This window comes from Patella vulgata, chromosome 2 (genome assembly GCF_932274485.2).
Source record: "Patella vulgata chromosome 2, xgPatVulg1.2, whole genome shotgun sequence".
NCBI classification, from domain to species: domain Eukaryota; kingdom Metazoa; phylum Mollusca; class Gastropoda; family Patellidae; genus Patella; species Patella vulgata.
The window spans coordinates 6,531,172-6,553,544 of record NC_065880.2 but is presented as its reverse complement, the minus strand read 5'-3'; the positions used below and the strand labels follow the sequence as shown (position 1 = coordinate 6,553,544).

The window sequence follows — 22,373 nt, the reverse complement described above, 5'->3', positions numbered from 1 at the left end:
CTATTGATACTTTACACAATTTGATTGGTGGATATTAAAGTTGGGGATACCGAGAGCTTGCATCAGAAATCTAACAGCATGGCGAGTGACGAATTAGAAGGAAAAGTGAAAAATCTTCAACCCCATTTATCTAAACAAGATTTGAACACATTAGTGAGTAATTCGAACAAGCCACGTCCCCGACGTACTTGTAAAATCCACTCTTAATGCAAACTGGTGTCAAAAAATCCAAATTTCCAGAGTGAACTTGTTCCACTTCGTAATCGTACCGGTACGATATTTGACTCTTTAGTCTTGACACAAATAGGCCTAAATATGAAATAAAAACTGTGATGAAATAATTGTTGAATGGAGTAATATCATAGAGAGTATTGTTAGAGATGGGTTTTGTTATTTTGATATAGAGAATCAAAATGGACGTGACGATCACAATGTTTATTATTCCGTAATTGTTGTCTTCCAATTACTGGTAGGCCTACACAATTAGTTTTGGGAGTTTGTACTACGTATATACTAGTTCAGTTAACATTTATATATAAAAAAGGAAATAATTGGAGAGAGCATTTTTAAAAACAACTAAAAATATATTGTATCTTAATCACATTCTCTGAACATGATCCATGTCAGCTGTGGAAGTGGAATGCTTATTGTTATTCCACCATATGTTCATTGCAGTAGCCCCACACTCGACACACCCCACTCCCAGGTAACCCTTTGAACCTCAAACCCCTAAAAGTTTTGCACTTGCATGCTGGAACCAAGACATCTGCTCAGGTTTTATGAGATAAAAATCGTACATCTTGTCTGGATAATCTGGTTTACCATGCCACTTAAAATTTACTGTTTTTTGACTAAATGACCATATCTTATTTTTATTCCCTTTCTCGTGCTGTATCATAAGGTCTAGGATTGAGTCAACTGTAGTGGTTTCGATTCCATGTTTGTACGTGACATGGAGTAGGGTCGTCTGTCCATCCTCGTAGGTTTTTTTTGATTCCCCCATTTCCGCCTGCTGCTAAAGACCCACACGCGCAAGCAAATTATTGAAATAAAATGACCTAGTTTGTGTCAAGTGGAGGTTTAACCCCATCTCTCTCTTCCTCTCCCCTCTCTCTCTATCTCTCTCTCTCTCTTAAAATTTACTACATAGTAGATATGTTGTTTGACTAAGTGGCCATATGTTATTCCCTTTCTCATTTATGGTTTATTAATGGTTGATTTTATTTTTTCAGGAGGTGAAAAAGTTGACACCTCTGACACCGGAGGTAATTAGCAGACAAGCAACAATTAATATAGGTAATGAATCACATAATTTATTTATATCGGGTTCAGCCTTGTCAGTGGTGCAGGCCAGACAATCTGGTTAAAACACACATACTATTTCGTTTCGTTTTTATAGTTCAAAATTTCGTTTTACTTGTCTTTACTACACTTGGATCTGGAAGAGTTGTTATTTAACTTGTGTTCTGAATGGTGTCAGGGATAAGCCAATGAAACGGTCTGTTACGGCAAGCTTTAGGCGTGTTTTGCACGGAACTGTGGGTAATCCACTAGTAACATCAATGCTGATTGGTTAATCAAACGTCTGACATTATAGGGTCATAAGTCAGTCTTTTGACCCCTGACGTGACCTATTGCTATAACTTGTCAGATCTTCATGTAGTGTAGGCCATCGAAAGTATAAAAAAACAAAACAAAATATGGATCTGTATTTTAATCAGATTGCAGGCCAGAGAGCCTGGCAAAGAACAACATATAGTCATTCGGAAAGGATGATAAACTGAGGTCCCTTGGTACACATTGGTGTGCATGTAACAGAACCCTTGGTAGTTGTAGTTCAATATAAGAGTAAGCCGTATCGCTGATGTCCAGGCAAAATTTCACTCGTAGCACACTGTAGGGTGTTTTTACCCCATTTTATTTAACATTTAGGTAGAGCTGGATGATATAGGGCAGGGGTTAAAATTCGTGAAATTGGAACGAAGACATTTTTTTCAAAAATTGCCACAGTAATTCCTTCGTCACTACGGCAGTTTTGATGTGCACTAAGGCAAAACTTTTAATTTACTTTCGTCACTACGGCATTTTGTTAAACTGGGAAACTTTGACATATCACCATTATTACGGAATTTGTCCAGAATTAGGTCACCACAAACACCCTTAAATTTACGTACACCGCAGTCAATATGAATATCGTAATATGAATCCGTTTTAGTTCTTCGAAATCAGAAGGCCTAAAACTTCTTGCAAGCCTGCAAATCTGCTTTGGCTCAGCGACACGAAGATTCGTGCAATTCTATAATCTGTATCATAGTGAATTCCACCAAATATAAGTATCGTGGTACCAAACTGAATACTTCGCCATTGAGCTGTTGTATTCTGATTCTAAAATATCCGTAATACCGTAAATTGATTATCAAAACATGACTTCACACCTGTGCAGGGCATTATATAATTACATGTACCTCGTGCGGCGGACATGTAACGCCCTCTGGATTTTTGTTTTCTCACATTCCGTCTATATTTACGCTAAGAATTATGTTATATCCAATATTTTCCCGACCTAATTTTTTTATTTGGTCATAATGTATTTTCCAGTAAATTATTTGTAGCCTTTATATCTGGAAATTGTTTTGAACTTCTTAAATGATTGTACGTGACAAGTAGTTGGGTCATTTGTCCAACCTTATGGGTTTCCTCTCACTGCTAAAGACCCCTACGCAAAAGCGAATTATTGAAATAAAATTGAAGCATATCTAGGTCCTGAAATGCCCTAGTTTGTCTCAAGTTGACTTTAAACCCCATTTCTCTTACTCTCTTGAATCATATATTTCAAATGATATTTTGCAGGTGCAATTGGTCATATAGCCCAGATGTATGATATGTTTTGATATTTTCAGGTACAATTGGCCATGTAGCCCACGGTAAATCAACAGTAGTTAAAGCTATATCAGGTGTACAGGTGAGTAGTAATCACCTGAAAAAGACACGATCTGGATCCTGATCGCGGACATTAAATGTTATAGAAAATTGAGGTTTAATATAGTTGGCAAAATATCTCCCCAGCTGGAACCTGTTCACCACTTTCACAACATTTATCAAACCAGTTCTTAACCCGTTAACTGTGTAGTTTTTAAAACGTGAACTACCCCCTATTGTGTAATTAATTGGACGAAAAACGTCATTTTTGGACATTTTTATTCCTGAATACAAATGATAGTGGTCTGAAACCATATTAAAACTAACGGTTGATAGAGTTGTCTCCCTTCAATTAGATTTCCTTGACGAGACATGCTGCGATCGTATGTTCGAAGAATAGGTTGGGGAAAATACCTCCAGGGCGTTATATTACATCCTACACATGGTGAGTAGCAGTTATCCAGGACGTTATATAACGCCCTACGCAGTTAACGGGTTGAAGAATTTTATCAAGAGTTGTTGACTAGGCCTATATACTATGCAATAACAATTTTACCTGAAAATTTCAGACTGACAAGGAAATGAAACAAAAGCCTATTTTTGATCATACTCCTCACAGTGTTTCGTTTGATTAGAGCTAATCCCACTACTCACTGCTGTAATGAAAGCAAATTCTTGTTCCAAATTATGACTGGTCAATAGTCCGGTTAACAGGCAAGAGCTAACTGCGTAACAATATCATTACGCTTTAAACAGAGCTCCAAATTGAACCAAATGTGTTTACATAATGTTACATCATGACTCACGATTTTATTATGCCCAATTAACCAGTGCATAGAAGAATATTGCAGAAAAACTAATTGTGTGACAAACGAGGCTATCAACATGGATATAATGTAAACAATACTGTTTTGAAGCAAACAACACTTTCACCATTTTCAATACCGGTACCTTAAATCACCATCCAAAGTTTTAGGTACTACCCGAGTTTAAATGAAGGGCTGTCGTGTTGCTGTACTTTGGATAGATTTGATTGAATGGGAAGAATAGACAAACTCCCTCAAAAGTTCAGGTATCAGAAGCCGATCCTGCAATGGCCAGAGAGGGATTTCTCGGCCCATTGCTTCAGTAGTATGATTTTTGATCAGATCAGGAAATTTTGGCACACGTCATTGACAGCATACCACTCAATTAAAATTCCACAATTTCAGATTCAAAATGGGGGGTTATTAGACCGTTACAAAATGCTCTTCGACACATAATCATAATGTTTTTTATTTCAATGCCTCTCCTTTTTTTCCAGACTGTTCGTTTTAAGAATGAGTTAGAAAGAAATATTACAATTAAGTTAGGATACGCAAATGCTAAGGTGAGTTTGAATTCAGTAAATTGTTAACAACATCAATATTGTATCAAATGGAACGATATTTAATCTTTATTTCAGATTATATAGAAGATATTCAGCTCCTTTTAAACACATTAAAAGTTTTCCTTGTTGACAGAAAAACTGTTACTTGCTGTTCAAACATCAATCTAATTAAAACACAGATACTATTTCATTTCGTTTTTTAATGTTCAAAATTTCGTTTTACTTGTTTTTAATACACTAGGATCTGGAAGAGTTGTTATATAACCCGCTTTCTACTTGATCTGATGGAATAGTCAATGAAACGATCTGTTGCATAGGTCTAAAGCTGCTCATGTGACCCCCGACAAAATCTCCCACTACAACTGGTCAGATCTTCATGTAGTAGAGGCCATCGAAAGTATAAAAAAGCGAAACGAATTATAGATCTGTGTTTTAATCAGATTGTTTAAACATTGAACAAATGGCTCTCTGAGATAACTGAGGATGTGAGTTGAAAACGGACTGTGAAATAAGTTATTATATTTATATTCAGAATTTCTTATTGTATAAGGGGGGTTGGATGGCTGAATGGTTAACATGTGCGCGCTGTATCATAAGGTCTGTCATTGAGTCAACTGGCATGGTTTCGAATCCTCGGTTGTACGTGACAAGGAGTAGTGCCGCCTGTCCAACCTTGTGGGTTTTCTCTTGGTCCTCTGGTTTCTTCCCACCACACGCAAGCGAATTATTTGAAATAAAATTGAACCATATGTTAGTCCAGAAATGACCTAGTTTGTTTTGAGTGGACGTTAAACCCCATTTCTGTCTCTCTTATTGTATGAAATTTATTACAAAGTGTATGTTGCTGTTGTTCATAGGGTTCAGAGTCCGCTTCCAGTGAATGTGATATCATAGACAAGTTGTCTTATTTTTAGTGTTTTCAACAAATGTATACTTCGGATCGAAACCACGACTGCAAGCCAGACGTGAACAGCCAAGTGTGACACTCTAGACCACTAGGCCTTCCCAAGCCATTGGGCTTTTCTTAAGTGTATGTTGTCATTTGGGACTGGGTTATAAAGTGTATGTTGCTATAAGAGGCTGGGTTAAAAAGTGTATGTTTTCATAAGGGACTGGGTTATAAAGTGTATGTTGTCATAAGAGGCTGGGTTATGAAGTGTATGTTGTTATAAGGGACTGGGTTATAAAGTGTATGTTGTCATAAGGGCTGGGTTATGACGTGTATGTTGCTATAAGGGGCTGGGTTATGAAGTGTTTGTTGCTATAAGGAGCTGGGATATGAAGTGTATGTTGCTATAAGAGGCTGGGTTATAAAGTGTTTGTTGCTATAAGGAGCTGGGATATGAAGTGTATGTTGCTATAAGAGGCTGGGTTATAAAGTGTTTGTTGTCATAAGGGACTGGGTTATAAAGTGTATGTTGTTATAAGGGGTTGGGTTATAAAGTGTATTATTTCTTTCCCCAGATATTTAAATGTGACGGTGAAAATTGTGAGAGACCAGGATGTTACAGATCTTGTGGAAGTAGTAAAGAAGATGTCTTCCCGTGTGACAGACCTGGATGTACAGGAAAATTCAGATTACAAAGGTAGACGAATATTCTGAACTGTTGATTCTCTCACTTTAAATTCATCGATTCTAGTTTCTTCTGTATTTGAAGTGATAAAACACAATTAAACATCTGTATTTATGATGTATGTAATTTGATCTATTTCAGGCACGTATCATTTGTAGATTGTCCCGGTCACGATATTCTTATGGCAACCATGTTGAACGGAGCAGCTGTCATGGATGCAGCACTTCTTTTAATAGGTCAGTGATCTTATTAAAATGGTACTTTGTAATTAAAATACTTGCACTATATGAAATGTAATGGGGTTTAATGTCCTACTGTTTTGCTCCGAACTGGGGGGATCACGTGGCTAAGTGGGTAAGACGCTAGCTCGCTACTGGAGGTCGGGTGTTCGATCCCTGCATTGACCGAGAAAGTTCATCCAGATTTTCCGGCGTGGTTCTCCCTTGTCAGTGATGCAGGACAGAGGGGCTGACAAGGAAAGCTGTCTAGTCGTTCGGATGGGACGAAAAACCGAGGTCCCGTGTACACATTGGCGTGAACGTAAAAGATCCCTTGGCAGTTGGAATTCGATATAAGAGTAGGCCGTAGTGTCGCTGTCCGGGCAAAATTTCCCCCATAGCACACTGTATGGCGTATGCCCGTCTTCATTAGCCCAGGTTAGGAGCAGAACAGTAGGACGTTAAACCCCATTTCATTTCATTTCTCTCCGAACTGGGCTAATGAGAAAAGGCATACGCCATACAGTGTGCTATGAGGGAAATTTTGCCCGGACAGCGGCACTATTGCCTACTCTTATATCGAATTCCAACTGTCAAGGGATCTTTTATGTGCACGCCAATGTGTACACGGGACCTCGTTTTTTTTGTCTCATCCGAATGACTAGACAGCTGTCATTGTCAGACCCTCCTTCCTGCATCACTGACAATGGGGAACCACGCCAGAAAATCTGGGTGAACTTTCTTGGCCAATGCAGGGATCGAACACCCAACCCCCAGGCTAGCTAGCGAGGGTGATTGAAATTAAAATAAAGATAAGGCCCCCATAGGACACTGTATGGCGTATGCCCATCTGAATTAGCCAAGTATGAGCAGGGGCCTGTTTCACGAAACTTTAACTAAGATAAAATTCAAATTTTAGTAATTCGATTGGATAACATTAGATTGATTTTAGTGCTTAGCCAATCATAATTGAAGTATCTACTAAAATATGGATTTCATCTTTTGTTAAGATTTCCAGAAACAGGGCCCAGAACAGTAGGAAGTTAAACCCCATTTCGCGGTTGATAGACAAGAGTAGGACATTAAACTTTGTTTCATTTATTGTTAAATTTAAATGTCAAAAGTTTAACATTATATTTTTTGTGTTTACAGCGGGAAATGAATCCTGTCCACAACCACAGACATCAGAACATTTAGCTGCTGTAGAAATCATGAAATTAAAACATATTTTAATCTTACAAAATAAAATAGATTTAGTTAAGGAAGCACAAGCCAAAGACCAGTATGAACAGATACTGGCTTTTGTCAAAGGTAAATTACTTACTAATACTTGGGGCAAATTGATTTAAAGTTTTGAATATAAACCATTGAGTGCACTTTAAAGATCCTGGATATACCATTTGGAGCCTGTTAACGATCCCTTGACAGTCGGCCCTGTATATACCATTGGGTGCTCGTTAAAGATCCTTTGACAGTCGGCCCTGTATAAAACATTGAGTGCACATTAAAGATCCTGGATATACCATTTGGAGCCTGTTAATGATCCCTTGACAGTTGGTCCTGTATATAACATTGGGTGCATGTTAAAGATGTCCTGACAGTTGGCACTGTATACCACTGGGTGCATGTTAAAGATCCCCTGACAGTTGGCACTGTGTATACCATTGGGTGCATGTTAAAGATCTCCTGACAGTTGGTCCTGTGTATACCATTGGGTGTACGTTAAAGATCTCCTGACAGTTGGTCCTGTGTATACCATTGGGTGCACGTTAAAGATCCCCTTACAGCCGAAATCAAAATAAGAATAGGCTGCTGTTGTTGAAAGATGTCTCTCATAGCATGCTGTATGTCTTTGTAGCTGGGATGGAGCAGAACAGTAGGACGTTAAACCCCCATTTCATTTCTTTACTGGCCTGGCAGCTGTAGAAAAGTAGGACGTCAAACAGTTGGCTGTATACATGTGGAAGGCTATACTTTTCCCGATTGTTAAAAATTATAAATTCTGAGATGTTAGTCCAATATCAATTCTGATTGTTAACAATTATACTTTCTGAGACGTTAGTCTGAGACCATAGTCGACCAGTTCTTCAAAGATGGCTGTCTGTCAGTGTGTTCTTTGTATATAGGGGGATTGGGTGGCTGAATGATTAACGCGTGCGCATATGATCACAAGGTCTGTCATTGAGTTAAGTGGTGTGGTTTTGAATCCCTGCTCATGGGTTTTCTCCTGGTCCTCTGGTTTCCTCCCACTGCTAAAGAGCCCTAGGCACTAGCGAATTATAAAAATGAAATTGAGCCATATGTTAGTCCCAAAATAACCTAGTTTGTGTCGAGTAGACAGGAATGAAAGAACCAATTCAATATGATTATTGTCTTTGTTATCCAGGTACAGTAGCTGAAGGAGCCCCTGTTATACCAGTATCTGCACAATTGAAATATAATATTGACGTTGTATGTGAATATATTACTAAACGTATTCCAGTACCTATTCGTGATTTTACCTCGGAACCTCGTCTTATCGGTGAGTTATATTATACAAAGATGCAATATTCATTAAAAGGTCTGGGGGGGGGGTGGATGGCTGAATGGTTAGCGTGTGAGCGCTGTATCATGAAGTCTGTCATTGAGTCAACTGGTGTGGTTTCGAATCCCCTGTTGTACGTGACAAGGAGTAAGGTCGCCTGTCCAACCTCGTGGGTTTTCTCCCGGTCCTACGGTTTCCTCCCACTGTTAAAGATCCTTACGCGCAAGCGAATTATTGAAATAAAATTGAACCATATGTTAGTCCCAAATGACCTAGTTTGTGTCGAGTGGACGTTAAACCCCATTTCTCTCTCTCTCTCATTAAAAGTTCCAATCCCTGTGCAAAATCTCATATCGATCTGAATCTTATACTTATTGAGGAGTTATAACATATAAACACCAGGGCCCTTATTCATGAAAACTTAAACTAAGATACAATCGAAATTTTAAGAAATACTGCAATTCGATTGGCTGACCAATATGCAAATTGATTTTACTGGTCAGCCAATCAAATTGCAGTATTTCTTAAAATTTCGATTGTATCTAAGTTTAAGTGTTCGTGAATAAGGGCCCCGGTTTTACAGATGATACCCAGTTTTCCATTTGAAAACCCAATATTCCATTTTGAAGCCCCAATGTTTACCCTATTTTTAATTGTATTGAATCTAAGCGATATATAGTTGCAGCCCTAGTAAAATGCACCTGAACTGTAAAATCTGATATGTAATTTACTGTTGAATATTTCAGTGATTCGATCTTTTGATGTCAATAAACCAGGGTGTGAAGTGGACGATATAAAAGGGGGTGTGGCAGGTGGAAGTATTTTACGAGGGGTGTTAAAAGTTGGACAAGAGATAGAAGTTCGACCGGGTATCGTATCAAGAGATGAAGATGGTAAATTAACGTGTCGTCCCATCTTATCAAGAATTATCTCCCTTTTTGCAGAACAGAATGATCTACAGTATGCCGTACCTGGAGGCTTAATAGGTAAGCTTTGGAAAAATTTAATTAATTTGGGAGGTTGATTGGTTTTACTGAACGGTCTAGCTTTGTGAAAAGTAATTAATTAGGGTGGTTTGTCGGGGGGCTAAATTGTATCATTTGATCTACCATTGAGTCAACTGGCGTGGTTTCGATCCCCTGGTTGTACGTTAAGCGGCCCACACATGCTCAATATAATTGTCAATAAATATCGTCAATACTTGATATTGACAATTATATTGAGCGTGTGTATGCGATATTGAAGCTCGAAATAATTGATGTCAATATGATTGAAGAAATCCAAAGTCTGTAGATTTTTTATTGACGAACCGTCAATTTGTTTGCAACAATTGACTGTGTGTGGCCGTCATCAATAATATTGATGCAATATTTCATTTCACGCAAAGACGTCGAAGTAGGTGTGTGTGCCCAAACTTCTCCCACTGGGTGTACCACCGTTTTGACCATTTCCCACGTCTTTTACTTTTCTTAGGACTTTGAGCTACCATAGCTAGTGATAAACAAATAGTTCTGTCCATGATGGCTGCTTTCCTCGCAATGAATATTGAGACAATATAATTGAACATGTGTGGGAAACCGAAATTTGCTTCAATAAAATTGAAATCGATAATATTGATAATTATATTAAGCGTGTGTGGGCTGCTTTACAAGGAGTAGGGTCACCTATTCAACCGCGTTGGTTTTCTAATACCATAAGAATTGTATCCAGAACTTTTCTGCCCACAGATAACTAGGAGATATTTTATTATAAAGTTGTTATCGTTAACTTATGAACAAATAACTTTTATAAATGAAAATATATGACATGGACAGATCACTAGTAACCAGGCAGTGGTCATTAATTAGGTGTTAAATCTCTGACTATTGAATGATATACATGTACACCACTATTGTTCGGCTGGGGGTCACGATGGTTCGCTAGCCTGGAGGTCGGGTGTTCAATCCCTGCATTGGCCGGCGTGGTTCCACCCTTGTCAGTGATGCAGGATGGAGGGCCTGGCAAGGGCAGCCGTCTAGTCTTTCGGATGGGACAAAAAAACGAGGTCCCGTTTACAGAATGCCGTGCACGTAAAAGATCCCTTGACAGTTTGAATTCGATAAAAGAGTAGGCTGCAGTGCCGCTGTCTGGAAAAAATATCCCTCATAGCACACTGTATGGTGTATGCCCATCTTCATTAGCCCAGTTCGGAGCAGAACAGTAGGACGTTAAACCCCATTTCATTTCATTTCTATTGTTTAGGTTTGTGTATTCAATAGTGATGGGTGTTATAAATAGTCATGCTTTTACACCAGTAGTAACTTCTCTTACAGCTAGTTACACACCTGCTAATTAATGACAACTGTATAATTTCTAACCACTTTCTATACATTCTAAACATTAGTTTACAATAATAATGGCTGGTCTGATTAATGATGAAAATTTCGATTCCCCGGTTGTATTCGACAAGGAGTATGGTCGCCTGTGCAACCTCGTGGGTTTTCTCCGGGTCCTCTGGTTTCCTCCCATGGCTAAAGACCCCTACACGCAAGCGAATTATGGAAATAAAATTGAACCATATGTTAGTCCCGAAATGACCTAGTTTGTGTCGAGTGGACGTTAAACCCCATTTCTCTCTCTCTCTCTCTCTTTAAATTTGTACGAGATTTTTTGTGGTTTTTAGGTGTTGGTACAAAGATTGATCCTATGTTATGCCGGGGTGATCGAATGGTGGGACAAGTTTTAGGGGCTGTCAACGCTTTACCTGATATTTATACAGAATTAGAAATCTCCTACTTCCTGTTACGTCGACTACTGGGGGTAAAAACAGAGGGTGATAAAAAGGGTGCTAAGGTAAGTTTCAATTCTACTTCATAGTTATTCCATTTATAGACGAAATGGTGGTTCCCCCTTGTCAGTGATGCAGGACGGAGGGCCTGACAATGACAGTTGTCTAGTCCTTCAGATGAGACGAAAAACCGAGGTCCCATGTATACATTGGAATGCACGTAAAAGATTCCTTGGCAGTTGGAATTCGATATAAGAGTAGGCGATAGTGCCGCTGTCCGGGCAAAATTTCCCTCATAGCACACTGTATGGCGTATGCCCGACTTCATTAGCCCAGTATAGGAGCAGAACAGTAGGACGTTAAACCCCATTTCATTTCATTTATAGAGGAAATGAAATGGGGCTCTGCTCCTATGCTGGGCTAATGAAGACGGCCATGTGTTATACAGTGTGCTATGACGGGCACTATGGCCTACCCTTTTATCGAATTCCAACTGCCAAGGAGCTTTCTCAGCCAATGCAGGGATCAAACCCGCGACCTCCAAGCCAACGAGCCAGCATCTTACCCACTTAGTGTGACAAAGTGATGTTTACCTTTCATCAAATTGTACGATCATTTATGTACATAGAACTTTATGACCTCTGCTAGTTTTAAAAATATATGATATTGACGTTTTGTCATCCAACCCCCATGGCCCTTGTGAATGCTGTGGACTTTGAATATGTTTGACTTGGTTTATTTTAGGTTCAAAAATTGGCGAAGAATGAAATTTTAATGGTGAATATAGGATCATTATCTACAGGAGGTCGAGTTCAGGCTGTTAAAGCTGATTTAGCTAAAATAGGTTTAACGACACCAGTATGTACAGAAATAAATGAAAAAATTGCTTTGTCTAGGAGAGTTGAAAAACACTGGAGGTAAAATTTATAAACATTTAATATTTCCTAGTCCATAGGTTCATTTTCTTTATATTGCAAATTTTGTCTTACCACCTAATTTCCTGGGCCCTTATTCACGAAAACTTAAATTAAGATACAATCGAAATTTTAAGAAATACTGCAATTCGATAGGCTGACCAGTAAAATCAATTTGCATATATCCAATTTGCATATTGGTCAGCCAATCGAATTGCAGTATTTCGTGAATAAGGGCCCTGTACAAATTACTGTATTAAGCAATTTATCAATCTGATTACAATACAGATCTATATTTCGTTTCGTTTTTATTTAATTTATACTTTCGATGGCCTACACTTACATGAAGATCTGACAAGTTATAGCGATAGGTCACGTCAGGGGTCAAAAGACTGACTTATGACCCTATGATGTCAGATATTTGATTAACCAATCAGCATTGATGTTACTAGTGGATTGCCCTCAGTTCCGTGAAAAACACGCCTAAAGCTCGCCGTAACAGACCGTTTCATTGGCTTATCCCTGACACCATTCAGAACAGGAGTTAAATAACAACTCTTCCAGATCCTAGTGTAGTAAAGACAAGTAAAATCGAAATTTTGAACTATAAAAACGAAACGAAATAGGATCTGTGTTTTAACCAGATTGGAAATTTATTAGACAATCTTTTAATTGTTTTTGCAATCTGATTAAAATATAGATCTGTATTTCGTTTAGTTTTTTTTATACTTTCGATGGCCTACACTACATGAAGATCTCTCCGTTTGTAGGCTTATCATGTCTGACATTGATTAATCAATCAGCGTTGACTTTTCGAGGGGTTTACCCACATTTCCGTACGTCGCACGCCAAGATGATTTCATTGGCTAATCCCTCACGATATCCAGAACGTGGATTATATAACAACTCTTCCAGATCCTAGTGTAGTAAAAGACGAGTAAAACGAAATTTTGAACTATAAAAAACGAAACGAAATAGGATCTGTGTTTTATTCAGATTGTTGTATTGTGAGCCTCGATATCAATCTAATTAAAACACAGATCCAATTTCGTTTCGTTTTTATAGTTCAAAATTTTGATTTTACTTGTCTTTACTACACTTGGATCTGGAAGCGTTGTTATTTAACTCGTGTTCTGCTTGAAATGAGGGGTCAGCCAATCAAATGGTCTGTCGAATCGAGCGTTTTACCTTTTTGGCGCGGAACTGTGGGTAGACATTAGCGGCAATAGAAATCAAAACAAAGCAAAAGTAGATAAAAAAAATACATGGCGGTCGCTAATTGGTTAATCGAATGACTGACATAATCGGGTCAAATGTCGCTTGCTTGGTACCTGACGTCATAGAACGTGAACTCCCACTATAACTTGTTAGATCTACATGTAGTGTAGGTCATCGAAAGTATAAAAAAAAAACCATAGATCTGTATTCTAATTAGATTGCCTCAATGTCTAAGTGAGTAAGGTGTTCAACCCCATTTTTTATAGTTCAAAATTTAGTTTTACTCGTCTTCACAACACTGGGATCAATGTCTGACATCATAGGTCCAAAAAGCGCTCGTATGACCTCTGACACAACCTATCGCTACAACCGGTCAGATCTTCATGTAGTGTAGGCCATCGAAAGTATAAAAAAAAAACGAAACGAAATGTAGGTCTGTATTTAAATCAGATTGTGTATTTGACAGATGTTCGGGATTTTTGTGTTGTTTTTTTTTTGTCTCAAACAATTTGAGAATTTTTTTAAATGAATTTTCTTTTAATTTACAGATTAATCGGTTGGGGTCAAATTAGAAGGGGTGTGAAAGTGATACCAGAAAACTCAGATAAATAAATAATTTAGAGACATATCCTGCCGTTTTATGACAACCATTGGATGATATCACAAGTCAAGAATAGAAAAATACACACAAGTAATACAGGATACGACCACAACCTACTTATCTCACGTTGTGCACATGATCAGTTACATAATTATGGATCATAGGCACAGCATCAGTGTTGGGTTGGGTTTGCCAGTATTCCATCAAAAAACATAAAGATATATGTTAAAAAACACAGCACAATTTATATGGAAAACAATCACTGGTTTACACACATATAGCGCGATGTTTTGACTAGTATTCTCTTAACGTTATCAAGTATTTTATAAACCTGTGTGTATAAAGAGAGAGAGAAATGGGGTTTAACGTCCACTCGACACAAACTAGGTCATTTCGGGACTAACATATGGTTTAATTTTATTTACATAATTCACTTGTGCGTAGGGGTCTTTAGCAGTGGGGGGAAACCGGAGGACTCGGAGAAAACCCACGAGGTTGGACAGGCGACCCTACTCCTTGTCACGTATAACCGGGGATTCGAAACAACGCCAGTCGACTCAATGACAGACTTTATGATACAGCGCGCGCATGCTAACCATTCAGCCATCCAACCCCCCCCCTGTGTGTATAAACCAGTGATTGTTTTCTATATAAATTGTGTATAAACCAGTGATTGTATTCCATATAAATTGTGTTGTGTTTTTTAATGTGCTCAATCACTAAATGCCACTCAAGGAAGATATAGGTGAAATTGACATAATTTTGAAAGTAAAATTGTTATTATTTTTTTTTTTTTTTTTTTTTGGCTCTTGATGTATGTTGATAGTTTTATTTTGACGATTAACCAATCGAACTCCAAACATTGGATATCTAGAATGCGATTTACACTGAATGTATATTTGATTATGGTGAATATAACATATAGGCCATATTCTTGTTTATTTCCGTTGGTTTAGAAACCTGATTTTATCTACTGATAGAAATTTAAAGATCAGAAACTGTTGGGGTTTTTTTCACAGGATGTTTAAAACATTGTTAATTTCGGGAGTTGTCCAAGATTCTAAACAAGACCTTGTTAATCTCTTGGGGGCAGAGTTCTTAGACTCTATTCATTTTGGGGGGGGGGGGGAAGCTGTCCAATCCAAGACCCGTAAATTATTAAGTTCTTTGGGGCAGTTGTCAAAGAGTGGTAATTTCTTGGGGGGCAGTTGTCCAATCCAAGACCTGTAAATTATAAATTTCGTTGATTTCTTGGCGGGGAAATTGTCCAAAATTCTTTAATATCTTGTTATTTCTATAATATGATTATAGAAGTTCCGTAAAAATCATTTCATTCACAGATTGTGTTAAATATACAAGGTGTGATATTTTACATGTATTAAAATACAAATATGATATAAAAATAATCTTATTGTTAAACACAGTCCTAGATTATGAGACTCTGAATATACATGGTACGTAATCGTATTAGACATTAAAAGAATGACTATCCTGATTTCCTGAATAACACAAAAGAGGTGTTTTTGGCATTCGAGCATGATAACGCGCGTGCCCACACCGTTAGAGTTACTCAGGACTTTCCCTAGCATAACACGCGCATGGCCACACCGCTAGAGTTACTTGGGACTTTCTCCAGCATGATAACGCACGTGCCCACACCGCTAGAGTTACTCAGGACTTTCTACACATTGATTTGTGTTGTTCAAAGCTACTACTGCTCCCCAAATGATTTTTTTTTTTTTTTGAAACCACCCATGACTTCTGCTACCCAGACTACTCGAGTCACAGAACCTGTATACGATTCATAAATAGTACACAGCTATTGGGGTGACTCGGGCCGTTTGAGGTGCCAGAGAGAGGAGGAGGTAGTTTCGGTGGTTTCAGGATAAATACAGTAGGAATCACATTATATTTGGCTAGCCGAAAACCGATCAAGACGACCGATTCTCAGATTGTCCAAGCTGTAAATAGTTGACATCTATACATGTGAGTCCGGTCGCTTGAGTTGCTATTAGTTTCCGGCTACCCAAGTTTTTAAGTGCTACTAGGTTAATACAAGAACAATCGTACCATGGACCAGGAACTTCGTCAATCGATACTCATGTTTGCAAGGTACTATCATGCCATGTTTATGGTGACCTTACCTGAATTGCGGAGCCTTAGGTTGTTTTCAAAGAGAAATGGCCTCCAAGAACGAGACCGGTTGGGATCAGTTTCTGGTCCAAAAGGATTTTATATTTATTATTTTGACAATAGGAACAATAAACTGACAAATCAAAAGTAAATAAAATGAGATTTCACGTTCTCCTTGGCTAATGAAGATGGGCTTGTGCCATACCGTGTGCTATATGGGAAATTGTTACATCTCAATATGTAAAAATGGCCTTTTATTAAAAGTAGGCCAATTCTTGTATGTAAATTATGATAATAAAAAATTTTACTTCTTAAAAATTAAAATATGGAATTGAATTATATTTTTTATCCATATGTAGTCATGTGACGATCTAGAGATGGTACTATATTCGGAGATTTGAGGAGCTAGACAGGGTTTGTAATTATGTGGGGAGCTAGAAGAGGGAGTATTAATTGCGTCAGGTTGAGGATTTAAATTTGTAATAATTTCGGTGATTTGAAGGCGTTGTAATTTCGGCGACTTGAGGTGCTAGACAGGGTTTGTAATTATGTCTGGTTAGAGTGTATTAATTGCGTCATGTTGAGGATTTAAATTGGTAATCATTTCGGTGATTTGAGGAGTAAAGGGGATTAGCCAATGAAACGGTCTGTTTCAGCGAGTTCTTGGCTGTGATTAATCAAGGTCTGACGTCATAGGGTAAAAGTCACTCGTCTGAACCCTGATTCGACCTTCCAGTACAACCGACCAGACCTTCGTGTAGTGTTGACCATCGAAAGTATAAAAAAAACGGAACGACAACAATATCGGTATTTTAATCTGATTGCAATTTTTATTAACTATTTTTGAACCGTTACAGCAAGATCGATCAGTCCTTCATCTAGGAGGTGGAAATTGTCAGGGAGGAAGATATGTGGAGGAGGGGGTAGATCAGTGGTGGCGCCAGGGGGGGGGGGGATTTGCCCCCCCCCCCCCCCCCCATTAATCTGGTCTGCCCTCTGTTTGCCCCCCCCCCCCCCAATAATTTTAGAAAATAAAAAAAGTATTTGTGATACGTTTCGGTAATCAATACCTTCTACGGTGAATAAATCCCACATCCCCACTCAGTCATAAACTTGCATGTTGTAGAGCATTTCCGACAGTCTATTTTTCCAAATTTTCATGGCGAGGTCCCCAATGGACTCGCTACTTTGGCGCTCACAAGGGAGATTCGTTGAGGTTCGCAAGTCCGTTCGTTTGACATTTTGTTCTCTATCCTTTATCGTCATATGGTGCGACAGGATGGGCACTCAAAGCGCGAGATAATGATATAACATATGTTATATCACAATTAATGCTTTGCATCAATAATAAAATTGAATCACAATGTCATCGTATTAATTCATAATAAAAATTGACGCCAAACAGGATGTTGGATTTCTCTGTTTAAAAAGCTCAATGAAACCGAGGGGGGGTGGTACATATTCTTAGGAACCTGGCAGACCCCCTCCTGCAAAAATTCCTGGATCCGCCCCTGCACTTGAACATATCCTATCGTCGATGTTCTGATGTTAGCTACTGGCGTATCAAAAATGTATTAATTCAGTATGCAGGACGTTGGTCGTTTATAATTTGATCTGAGTTTCTGGAAGAGGAGCCGTTTCATTTCCTTAACATCTTGTTCCGGGTGTATGGAATGGTTCGTTGTCTTTAAGAAAATATAAATAATATATGAAAAGGCAACAAACAGTTATTATGCAAACTGTTGAAGCAAACCTGGAAAATTGATTTTTTTTTTTTTTTTTTTGGGGGGGGGGGTATATTAGTAGACATGTTACTAATTTTATCTGCGGTCCAGTCAAGTGATGAACATGAGGTCATATAACCTATATAATGTGATGTTAAATTAAAGCATTCTGTTATACTTTCAAATTTAGATACTAAACTTAATCATTTAAGTGATGTCGACAAAGAGGAGTTAAAAAATTTAAACAGCGATACATACATTTATTTCCTGATGTTCCAAGTAAAACGGAGGCCATATATCATTATGATGCGGTGGATGGTACTGCAAAACTTAACTTGGAACATTTGAGAAATGAAGTCAAGTACATGTTGGAAAATGACATTATTGAACCTAGTGCATGTTAGTACCAAAGTCTGATGAGTCGTATCCTCTTTATACAGATTTTAATTCTGTTTCAATAACTGATGCATTTCCTATTCTTAGAATAGACGATTGTATTGATAAAATTTTTAAAGGGATATTGGCTAAAAGTGTATTATCTGTTGAAACATCAGATGGTAATTTCTAATGTTAAGTAATGCCATTTGGTATAACAAATGCACCATGTACCTTTCAAAGATTAGTTAATGGAATTATTTGCCGATTTACAAAATTGTGAGGGGTACATTGACGGCATTATTACCTATAGTACGCTGGCTGATAAGGGATATGAAAAATAATATAATTTGTTTTTTATAATTTTCACCCAAGTCAATTTTAATTTTCACCCAAGTCAATTTTAATATAATTTGTTTTTTTATAATTTTCACCCAAGTCAATTTTAATTTCCACCCAAGTCAATTTTAATATAATTTGTTTTTTATAATTTTCACCCAAGTCAGTTTTAATATAATTTGTTTTTTATAATTTTCACCCAAGTCAATTTTAATATAATTTGATTTTTATAATTTTCACCCAAGAATTTCAACCCAGCGTGTCACGTCATCTCAATTAGCCTCGTTTCCATTGTAATGTATTATGTTTTATCTTAAGCGGTGGACACACTAGCCGAATGATTCGGGCGAATCGTTCGGCCGAATCAATCGGCGTCGAAATTCGCCAAGTGTGTCCACTGTCATTCGGTTTGATATATTCGGCCGCCATGGTTAATCGTGTGACGTGAAAGGTGATGCAATCGACAGGTTGAATCGGGCGAAGCATTCGGCTAGTGTGTCCACCCATTCGGCCGAATAAAATTCGGCGCCGATTGATTCGGCCGAACGATTCGGCTGATGTGTCCACTGCTTTATATGCTTCTCATACTGTAATTAGCAGATTGCAATGTATCATGTTATATCAAATAGATATTTTTATACGCCCACATTTTCATATAGACGTATATTGTCGTCACCCCTGTCCGTCCGGACGTCCATCCATAATTTGTTTGTGGACACTATACAGGTCACAATTCTTATCCGATTTTGACGAGACTTGAAATATAGGTTTATCCCAAAAAGATCTAGGTTCCTTTCGATATTGGCATGTATCGGATCGAAACTTCATGAATTATAGCCCCTGATTGTACGAAAAGTCACTTTTTTTTAGCGTGTGGACACTCCAGAGGTCACAATTATCATCTGGTTTCTTTCGATATTCGCGCTTATCGGATCTTAACTTTCTGAATTACGACCCTGTATTGTACGAAAAATCTCGTTTTTAGCTTGTGGTCCCTCTAGAGGTCACAATTTGTATCCGATTTAAAAAAAACAAAAAACGTTTGAATATATCACCGTTACGCCCTAATGATGATTGAGTTCGAATTTTCTGAAAGTCTGATCGAAACTGTCGCCCCTCGTACGCAAACTTTGAGAGAGAGAGAGAGAGAGAGAGAGAGAGAGGTCATTAGTGTTTTGGAAACGAGGCTAATTGAGATGACGTCACGCGCTAGGTGGAAATTCTTGGGTGAAAATTATAAAAATCAAATTATATCAAAATTGACTTGGGTGAAAATTGTAAAACACAAATTATATTAAAATTGACTTGGGTGAATATTAAAAAAAAACAAATTATATTATTTTTCATGTCCCTTATCAGCCACCGTACTATAGTGATACATGCGAACAATTAGATGTTTTATTTAAAAATTTATGCATTGATGCATTGTTTCAACAGGAGTGGGATGTTATCGGTTGATAGGGAGGTCTCCAGTGGGTTGTCTAAACGGTCTATGCGCTTGCCTATACTCTTCAGGGCCTCTTCCCTGGGTACATTTCTAAATTAAACTTTTAACATCATATGAGACCGTTCTCCCCGGTTTTGTATATTTTGCAGTTTCTCACAAAATTTACCAGAATCTTCGAGGGTGATTTGGTCTGAGCTTATAGTAGAGAGCTTCAGAGATCTGCTTTTCTTCTTTCAGTTTATAAAGAAAGTTTTCATGGCAGCCTTGTGCGCGTTTGTGGGATCTTTGCGGATTCTTCTATATGTTGCTGGATCTTGGAGTAAACTGTTGACCGTGGTGAGGTGTACTCATCAGTGTTCATGATGACTGTTGCTTTTCCCTTATCGGCGGAAGCAATTGCGATAGTCCTATCATCTTTGAGGTCATTGAGGGCGTTCCTTTCTTGACGGCAAACATTGCTCGTCTGCTGTTTGGTGTTGGTCTTTGCTAGTATCTCAGTTATTTAGTGCCTTAGATTATTGATGTAATCCTTTCCCAATGGTTGAGGTGCTTTGTGGTCGGTGCGAACTTTAATCCCCTTGATAGAATTGGTCATTTGGTCATCAGTTAAGTCTCGATCACTAAGGTTGACTACTGTCTCGATTTTCTGGTACTATTCAAAACAGGGCGCTGTAGTTCTGGGGTTATCAAATTAATTTATCTGTCTGCCGCTTTTGTATAGTTTCATTCAACAGGACATTCGAACTGATCTGTTTTTCTCTTACTGTCTCGTAATCGTTTTGGAACAGCATAGATTGGAGCTGAATACGCTGTTGCTCAGCGAGAGAGAATAAGCGGCGCTCCTCGTTTCTGTTATGCTGGACCCTTATGCAAAGAGTATCTTCAACACAGCGGCTGAGGTAACTGGGGAACTGAAAAATCATTGTGTATACTCCACAACAAGTATTCCATTAATGAATTGTGTTAATTTCAGCTAAAGTGGCCTACATGCATTATTGAATGGTGTTACTAGCATTAAACTTTTATAATCCCTAACTAAGTTAGGTCTTCTTTGGGTATATGTAATTAAAAGGTATCTCTGGTTGGTCAGCATTAACTAAATATTGTTGCAATTGTGTACATGTATATATTATCTTGTTATATATTCATATTAATTTAGCATTGCTTGATAATCAGGGGCGCCGGAACCCGGGTACCAGGGTATACAAATGGTACCCTGCCCTTTTCTGGGGTATACATGTATACCCATGCCCTAATTATAGTCTCATTATAGTGTCTCGTCAACACTTGCTCCTGAATATGGGGGGGGGGGCGGATGGCCGAATGGTTAGCACGTGCGCGCTGTATCATACGGTCTGTCATTGAGTCAACTGGCGGGGTTTTGATTCCCGGTTATACGTGACTAGGAGTAGGTCGCCTGTCCAACCTTGTGGTTTTTCTCCGGGTCCTCCGGTTTCCTCCCACTGCTAAAGACCCCTACGCGCAAGCGAATTATTGAAATAAAAAATGAACTGTGTGTTAGTTCCGAAATGACCTAGTTTGTGTCGAGTGGACGTTAAACCCCATCTCTCTCTCTCTCTCTCTCTCCGCACCCCCCGCCCATCTTTTGGTACCCGTTCTGGTGCACCTGTTGATAATGACTAGAGAAGCCTAGTCAGGTGGACACACTAGCCGAATGCTTCGCCCGATTCAAAAGTCGATTGCATCACCTTTCACGTCACATGATTAAACATGGCGGCGCCTATGTCTTCAAACCATCACGTGACTTCTCGATATGAGTGGTGATTGGCTAATAAATTCTATATTCGGCCGAATGCTTCGGCGAAGCGGACACACCAGGCGAATATAATTCGGCCGAATATATCAAACCTTTTTGATTCGGGCGAATTTTGGCCGAATAGAAATTCGAATGAGAGTGGACACACTTCGCGAATTTCGACGCTGATCGATTCGACCGAATCATTCGGCTAATGTGTCCACCGCTTAACTCTGCCTGTGAATTCCCTTGTTTTTATACATTGTCTACTTAATAATAAGTTGTAATGCACAGACTTCTTCTATATGTGTTTAACTAGTTCTATCACATTTTATGTGATAATAGCGGACACCAACATTGTCCTTTAATGAAGGTTATTGCTAAATAATAAGGCCAGCTCAATTTTTCGTGCTGTGAAATGGGGTTTAACGTCCTACTGTTCTGCTCCTATACTGGGCTAATAAAGACGGGCATACGCCATATAGTGTGCTATGA

At 38.4% G+C, this 22,373-nt stretch overlaps 1 protein-coding gene across 1 annotated transcript; it reads left to right on the top strand.

Annotated features, from left to right (window-relative positions):
• The first annotated feature begins 35 nt into the window (after positions 1 to 35).
• On the top strand, positions 36 to 16,561 carry LOC126810249 (eukaryotic translation initiation factor 2 subunit 3). Its single transcript, XM_050535260.2, has 12 exons — positions 36 to 153; positions 1,233 to 1,296; positions 2,901 to 2,962; positions 4,223 to 4,288; positions 5,753 to 5,874; positions 6,004 to 6,098; positions 7,233 to 7,391; positions 8,467 to 8,601; positions 9,351 to 9,590; positions 11,267 to 11,436; positions 12,116 to 12,288; positions 14,052 to 16,561. The coding sequence occupies exons 1-12, from the start codon at positions 79 to 81 to the stop codon at positions 14,113 to 14,115; spliced, it is 1,425 nt and encodes a 474-aa protein (XP_050391217.1). The 5' UTR covers positions 36 to 78; the 3' UTR covers positions 14,116 to 16,561.
• Positions 16,562 to 22,373: the final 5,812 nt, after the last annotated feature.